The sequence below is a fragment of the Lygodium microphyllum genome, chromosome 1, assembly GCF_053477565.2.
Source record: "Lygodium microphyllum isolate KBCC chromosome 1, Lygodium_microphyllum_v1.1.10, whole genome shotgun sequence".
Lineage (NCBI taxonomy): Eukaryota > Viridiplantae > Streptophyta > Polypodiopsida > Schizaeales > Lygodiaceae > Lygodium > Lygodium microphyllum.
The window spans coordinates 43,105,238-43,113,656 of NC_141135.1; the positions used below are offsets into that span (position 1 = coordinate 43,105,238).

At 40.4% G+C, this 8,419-nt stretch overlaps 1 protein-coding gene across 1 annotated transcript; it reads left to right on the forward strand.

Moving 5' to 3' along the window:
- The first annotated feature begins 3,575 nt into the window (after nt 1-3,575).
- Nucleotides 3,576-5,574, forward strand: LOC148041043 (uncharacterized). Its single transcript, XM_087675952.1, has one exon. It carries the CDS (start codon nt 4,356-4,358, stop codon nt 5,298-5,300), a length of 945 nt encoding a protein of 314 aa, XP_087532078.1. The 5' UTR covers nt 3,576-4,355; the 3' UTR covers nt 5,301-5,574.
- The last annotated feature ends 2,845 nt before the right edge of the window (nt 5,575-8,419 follow it).

An 8,419-nucleotide genomic window follows, 5' to 3' on the forward strand; every position in this document is an offset into this window, starting at 1 on the left:
GATCCATGTCCTCAGACTTAATCCCATTACATTTGATTGGCTTCACCTACTTCTTCCTTTGGACCAATACATTATAGATTTTCTATTTCCACTATTGAATAGTTTGTTCCACCAAGCTTTTCAACATTAAATAATGCATTCTTTGAACCTAATAAAGAAGCCATAATGACAACAATATGTCCTACACACCAAATTTCCACCAAGGTATGCTCAACTACAACCTCAAAGTGACCAACTAGCTGCAAGATAGGCGCCCTACAAAGCCAAGTAATAGCTAAATAGCATTAAGAGCCTAAATTTGAGACAAATGCATACCAAACAACCAAGGCACAATCAACTGCAAGACCAAAAAAACTCAAATCCAAGTGCTCAATGCAATGGCAAAGACAATATCATAATTGCTCATGCACTCTTTAGCACATATCAAACTCTTTTGCAATTCTTTTTTAAATTTCTCAATTGTTAATTTGAGGTAAAACAATCTCCAAAACATATACATCTTGCTTTTGTAGCCCCTTTAACTCAATTGACCTTAATCCAAGGTTATAGAGAAGGGTTTTTGAGATAAAATAGATGCCTTGTAGCTTCTAGAATATGAAAAAGGTGGGAAAACTGTGTTAGCATCCCAAATAACCAAAGTGCATCAATGTAAGTTATTTTTAGCATAGCAACGTCCTGGAGTATTCATCTAAGCAACACAGCCCATAGACATCACGATCTCAGCAAATCGTCAAGTCTCTTTCTCTTTCCTTTTCTTTGTTAGAGACACAAGCTAACTTCCTTCTCTAAAAAAAGGTAGAGCTTGTGCTTAAGCAAGCTTCCGACTAGATCTAGTGAGTGTTTCCCTTACTTCCAAAAAACAAGCTACCCCTGCTTAAGCAAACCTTGTGCTTGCATACATGAAAACCATGTACCAAAAACTCTTTTGGACTGTCTAAAGCTAATATCTTTGGCATCAATCCCAGCCATCAATGGTTATGCAAATGCAACCAAACTGGGCCATCAAAGCCCCCAAATTGAGCCTCAATGGTTCCTCAAGCTGAAACACATATTTGACATAGATGTAGAGCTCAATAATGAGAGCAATACCTCTTTCAAGTTGTAGATAACAAGCATGAAAGTCATAAGAAGAGCTCAAATCCTTGATCTTTGTGACAATGCTTCACTCCTCACGGTCTCCTTGCTCTAAGCATGAGCTCCCATGAACACCATTTTGATACTAGTTGAGAAGGAAGCAATGGTGGGATGCAAGGTAGAATGTATGGAGTGCAAGAGGGTTGAGAGAGAGAAGCACACAAGAGAGTTTAGTGGGTAAAATGAATGGTAACCTTATTCTTTGTTATCTTCACTTATATATGACTATATAGTATGTACATATACAAGGGGTGAATGTCCTGTTATTGGTGGCCATTTGCCTTTACCCCAACAATTTTTCTTTTTATATGATAGCAGATAGAAAGAGCACTTGTAGTAGTTAAACTATGTTGTGACTAGTTCTACAACCAACCATAATATGCAAAGAGAGCTGGTCATGTACTATTGAAACCCTTATGTATTGTGTGCAATGGGAGACATAAAAATTAAACTATATCATGATAGTTATTAGCTTGATCTCTCAATTATGAAGTGGGACTCAAGTCATCATGTCACTTCAAATGGTAATTGGATTCTCATTTGCAAATGTATTTTCAAGTCATCACACAAACTGGACTACCTCGTTAAAGCAAATGCACTTAATAGCAATTACTTCTACAAATTCAATGTAAAGCTCAAAACTACTTGATTTTATATTATATATATATACACACCCTAAAGTTTCTCCTAATACATGCCTAGGTCTTGTTGCATGTATCGGCCCTTATTTGGCATGAATATTTGCATACAACTATACATCTTTGAGTAATGCTCTCTCTCTCTCTCTCTCTCTCTCTCTCTCTCTCTCTCTCTCTCTCTCTCTCTCTCTCTCTCTCTCTCTCTCTCTCTCTCTCTCTCTCTCTCTCTCTCTCTCTCTCTCTCTCTCTCTCTCTCTCTCTCTCTCTCTCTCTCTCTCTCTCTCTCTCTCTCTCTCTCTCTCTCTCTCTCTCTCTCTCAAAGCAATATCTACTCTTCTACCTAAAATTATCTATCACCATTTTCACCATGTTAATAACCAATATTGAAACTTTTGTGTAATTATTTAACACGAGAGGCCATTTGGAAGAAACTGTGGCTTTCTCATAGACCCTTGCACCATGGTATGCACTACAACCTGTCATGTAGACATGAAATAGAGTGAGGAGATGGCACTTGATAGCAAAATTACTTGAAGGCTAACCTCTCAAGGAGTAAGTAAAAACATAGTGAAGATTAAGAAGAATCGAGAAACTAGTCATGCAAACATAGAATATAAGAGGACATGACAATTGATATCAAGCAAAATAGAAACTTTAGTTCCAAAGTATAGGACTTGAATGCTAACCTCTTGAGAAGTAAGCAAAAGCAAAGTGAATATCAAGAAGGAACAACATATTTATCTTAATTTATGACTTCTAAGGTCATATGCTACATAATCGCAACAACCAACGCCCCCCACCCCCAACGCCTGCTCCAAGCTCTCATGATATGTATGCTCCAAGCTCATAGGCTCCTAGCATCGAGAGCCTACCCAATCATAAATATTTGTCAATATTAGAGTTTAGCATTGAACTATGGAGTTTCAGCATTAGTACTTCTGCTTGACTCTACATCCCTACTTTGCCATCTACCTTTGATGAATGCACATTGACCATGTGTAGTCAACTCCACTATATCATTATCAATTAATGTTATCCATCTTCTTATACTAGACATTTTATTTTCAAGCTCGCATCCTTCATTAAATCAACCAAACACTTAATTTTAAAGTTTTTACATGGTTTTTTTTGTTTATATGGATGATAATTCAATTGTGTTAGAAACTATTAGCTTACTTTTTGCTTCTATATATTTCCCTTTTCCTTTGTTTGAGTCACCAAGTGGCAGCCATGTAAGATAGGTGGCAACTACATCAGGAAACACTCTTGGCTTGGGAGATCACATCACAAACTTATTTTATTATTCGATCCATTCTATCTTTTCATGTTTATGGTGTATGTATTTGATTTGAGATGTGAGGTTGGGTGCAAGAGTCGGGGTTGCGAGTTCTCCTCCCGAACCTACGGTATCAATGTAGGTTCAATGCGAGCTTTCCAGTGGGATGAGGGATAGTCCCTTTGTGGCCTATATCTCATGTGACAGGGCTCTTTTGGTGGCTTAAAAACTTTGAAAGGAGGGTCTTTGGTGTCAAGCAAGTATGCTGTTTGGTTGTTGCCTTTTCTATCACATAAGAGGAAGCACTTTGGTGACTTGATCTTCCTATTTTCACCCACTAATATTCTCATTATCAAATTTTCACGAATGTATATATTTTTCATTATTTTAATGTGGCAGCCAAGCCTTTCAATTTAACAGAGGTCTGATTTTCTATTATTCACATATGTTACATGTATTTCTTTGTCAAGCTATATTAATGTGGCAGCCAAGCCTTTCATTTAACAGAAGACATAAGGGACAGGAGGGGAGAGGGAACGAGAGAGAGAGAGAGAGAGAGACCTCAGAGAAGGCAAGCTGGCTCCATCGTTTTGTCGCTGACACATGAGGCGGTTGTGACCCACCCTCTCTTCCCCCTCTCTCTCTCACATCTCTCATATCAGGGGAGAAGTGGAGTGGGAGACAGATCGCATATTCACAGAGAGAGAGAGAGAGAGAGAGCTTTCTTCCCTCTAATACCCATTTGGCTAGTCTTTCCCTTTCACCTGCCGCCTCCCTGCCTCCATCTACCCACCCCCTCTCTTCAATCCCTCACACCCACAGTGTAGATTTTGTTTCCTCCCCCTGCCTCCCCCAATCCATTACCTCCATATACTCTTGTCCCTTTAATATGATCTCCTCCCTCCCCCCCACACTCCCCTGCATCATCATCCATGTTACCATCTGTGGAACTGCCTTCCTCCCCTTGCCCCCCCCTCTTCCACACCCTTTCCGCCCCTCCGACTCCATAGCCGCATCTGCATCGCCTTCGAGATCTCAATCTCCATAGCCAAAGGGCAAGAGGTTTGACATTTGCACATGGCAATGCCTTGCATACTTCCTAAGGTGGCATTTTCGAGAATCATCATCGGATCATCATCACCTCCATCCTAGAACATGCTTCAATCATCATCCTAAGGCAGCTCATCAGGGCTCAATCAGATCATCATCATCCTAGAACATGCCCCCCTGCATCCCTTCGGTAGCCTTTGCAGGGGACCTTTCAGGTTATCAAACCTAGGAGAGGGGTAAGTGTTGAAGGATCAAAAATGCCAATGGAGAAATCTTCATCAGAGGTTGCAGTCCAAGTGCCTGTCTTCAAAGGCAGCACCCAGAACCTTGTCACATGCCTGTATGAGACCAAGCTTGCAGGCCTCTGCAGGCATGTCACCATTACCTGGATCAAGAATGCCGGTGGTCAGGGCCTCTGCGTCACTGTCGACGACCCATCGTGCCAATACACGTGCAAGGTGAAGATGAACTCATGGTCCTTCTTCTGGAAGAAGCAGGGGGTGAAGAGCTTTGATGTATGTGGGAGCAAGGTGGAGGTCTTCTGGGACCTCTCGTCCGCCAAATACCTGTGCAGCCCTGAGCCCCAGCATGGGTACTATGTTGCCGTCGTCTGTGATGAAGAGGTGGTGCTGCTCCTGGGGGACAAGACCAAGGAGGCTTACAAGAGAACCAAGGCAAGGCCGTCAGTCATTGAAGCATCTCTCTTGTCCAAGAAGGAGCATGTGTTTGGCAAGAAATTCTTCTGCACCAAAGCTCAATTTGATGGCTCCGGCAAGACTCACGACATTGTCATTGAATGTCAGACCAATGTACCTTCCAAAGATCCTTATCTCTGCATCAGGGTGGACAGGCAGGAGGTTGTTCATGTGAAGAACCTGGAGTGGAAATTCCGAGGCAACCAGACTGTATTTGTTGACGGCTTACCTGTGGAGGTGTTTTGGGATGTACACAATTGGCTGTTCAATTCTGGTGTAAGCAATGCCATCTTCATCTTCCAGACCTGCTTGACTGCTGCTGCTGCCCAGAAGCCCCATGGCATCAAGGAGACCGAACGCTTAGCGGCATCCATCAAGTGGTCCGGGGATCTGAATGGCAGCATCTCTGTAATGAAGCTTGCGGGTGCGCGGAGTCTGCGGTCAGCCCACCACCTGGCTGGTCTGACCGGTGCCTCTCTGATGTTACATGCATGGAAAAATGAGTAAAGTTTTGGTGATCAGAGCCATTGCTGATGCTTGAAAGTGTGTACATACACATAGGTTACCATGTGATTCCTCAATCCACATGAATGATTGATCTTATGATGTTGCTGCTCATTTTCATAGACTGACATCATCTCTCCTCCATTCATTTTGAGCCCCTGAACATGTCTGGGAGCCTCTATCTCCGAATAAGCTGGCCTATATGCTGAGGGAGAAAACCACAATTTTGGATTTTTATATGTTGATTGAATAATGATCTGATCTGTTTGCAAAGCAACAGGTCTGCCCTTGGTTTGTGTATGGTTGACTTCACAGTTAGGCCTTTATTCATTTGATAAATTCCTGCTTGATGGCTTGGCAAGGCACCTTGTCTGATTCTATGGCCTGGTTGCATCAGGTCTGTTAAACTACATTCCATCTACAAGAATTGGTGGTGGTTTCACTATAATTACTCTGACATATTTCCCCCCATCTTTTGTAAGTCTTAACTTTTAAGAAGCCTCTGCCTGCTATCAATGTTGATTCTCTTCTCACCATGAATACTTTGAGTTTAGGTGCATGCTTGAATGCCGCAGCAAATTTGATATTTGGTTCTCTCATGTTATAATTCATAAGAACAATCAGGGGAAAGTGGATTCAACACAAGCAGCCCTAACAGCATTCTAGACTTAATAATGGTGTGATGGGCACTGGCTTTTTTTCTTGTAAGGGGTTATTCCTTCGGCTCCATCAGAGAATCATTCAATACCCTGTTGAAGGCAAGGAGGGCTCCTTACTTAGCATAACTTCCTTCACTCCATATAGGTTTGAAGGGGTTCATTAGGGGAGTTTGAAAATGGCTGTGCTGTGCATAATCACTTCCCACATGGTTGGCCACCAAGTGTAGTGAGTGATATGTGCAGGGGAGTGAGAGGAGGGAGCTACAAAAGCCACTGAAAGATATGGAATCATCTTCATGCATGGTTAATCATCACTAAGCATAGCGGCTGATGAGTGTGAGAGGAGTTCAAAGGGAGCTAAAAAGAAGTTAGCCCTAAGCTCATGTGGAAAATTGTCTCTCCATGCAGTTAACGGTTAGTAAGTGTTGCAAATGTGTGGTGGGAGGAGAGAGTAACAAAAAGGTCCATAGTGTACAAGAAGCAAAGGCTATGGTAATGTGGGTACACTATCATGATTGCTACATAGGGGTTTCACCAAAAGAGTATAGCAAAGCTTGGAATGTTCACCTATGTATGTGTTAGAGGGGTCTTTATGCACCCCTTTTGGGAATGCTAGGAAATCAAATGTGCTTGGGGTGCCCTAGGAAGTGGGGGGTGTTAGGTAGGTTTCATGACAAAATCGACCAAATAGTTCTTGTTCGCGTAGGAGATCTCAATGGTGTAGAAGTTTTCAATGAAGAGGTTGCCAAGCTTTGGAGTGTATTGTGCATGATCATTTAGCACTTCAAAAACAAGAAGTTTTTGAAATGTTCTTGGCGACTTAGAGTAGGGGTCTAATTGACTAAAGATAGAAAGTTTTGAAAGGACTTAAAGGACTTGAGAGAACAAAATGTGTTTACAATATTGTTTTGAAATGCCTTACACAGGCTAGTTTGTTGTAAATGATTTTAGGGTGCTTCTAGTTTGTTGTAAAAGATTTTTGGGTCTCCTCTTTGCACCTTAATTGATGTTGTAAGTACACCCTTTCTTGTTAGTGTGTATCACATTGTTTTACCAAAAGGAAAATATCTGCTAAACGTGCATTTGGGTGAGCCTTCTGATAGCTTCATTAGGCACAATCAATGTTATCAAGGCAAACTTGAAAGAGCTCACTTTGCATACATTTGTCGTGCTATCATGAAGTAAATCTAAGAGGTAATGGGCATAGTATTGTAAGGTTAATCTGATCACAATCATTCTCTTTGGAAACATTATTAAATGAAAATTCTAATGTTGTTGGGCTTGCAAGCCATTGTTAAGAAATAAAGCTTGTAAAATGGTGTCATTTCTTTGAGATAGAGGATTTATACTTTTATGTGATGATGAGATACATAGAAGTTTATATCATAGCTCATCCACTTATGCCAATGGTTTCCTTTGTGATTTATACACTTTGTGAATCATACACATGCTCCCCAGGTTTCCCCTCCTTGGCCATTACTAAAAAAATGTTATGTAAAGATTGCCAAACCCATGCTAGTTGTGTGAACATTAAGGCTATCCCTTAAGGAACAATCGTCTATCAAATAATGTCATCAACCCATCTATGATGCACTGGATGCTTTAATATAATGTATGAGCTTGAGGAGTCATTTTGTTAGTTTTATGTGTAAACAACTTAGTCAATCTCACGTTACGTTTGTTAATCTATTTGCCATTGATTACTTGAATGGCTAAAAAATGACTTTAATTAGATGTACAAAATATTACATGATTTCATATTTTAAAGCTCTCTTTGCCAGTCTATTTGTGGAATGATCTTATTCATGATACATGATAGACTTTTGGTTTTTATTGAGAAAATATAGAGGGGTAATTTCCTTGACCTTAGTTCTATTATACTCAAGGCCTCAAGTCATGTGCTTGGAATTCAACACTTCTAAAAGCAATGAATTCAACCTATCTATTTAAGGGATTGTTGGACCTAGTATCATTTTAGCCAATCCCATAAAAAATACTTTTATTTTCACTTTAGTCATACACTAAAGTGAAGCACTTTCATTGTCCAATGCTCCTTTATTTAAGTTTGGTTGTCGAACTAGTTAGAGTGGTCCTCATCAAGACATAGTACAAATATTCCTTATGTTTCACTTCGGAGGAACGGGTGGTTAGCCATTCAATTTTTAGAATGTCCTCTATTTTCTTGTGGATTTTCTTCGCAAGAATTTTATGTACTTGGAACATATGCTTTCTTATCAAAATGGGAATTGTGCTTTCTCATCTTATTTTAGGACTAACAAATTCTTGTCCATTTCTAGGAACTATGTTTCTTAACACCATTGTCTTTTGTCGAGTCAATGATGACTTGGGGTTCTCAATTACGCGTTGGACAACAAATTGTATTTGAAGATAACCGAGAATAGCCACAAAATTCATAATTGAAGATAGGATTGTAATGGGTTGGTGGGCAATGACATGAAGTGA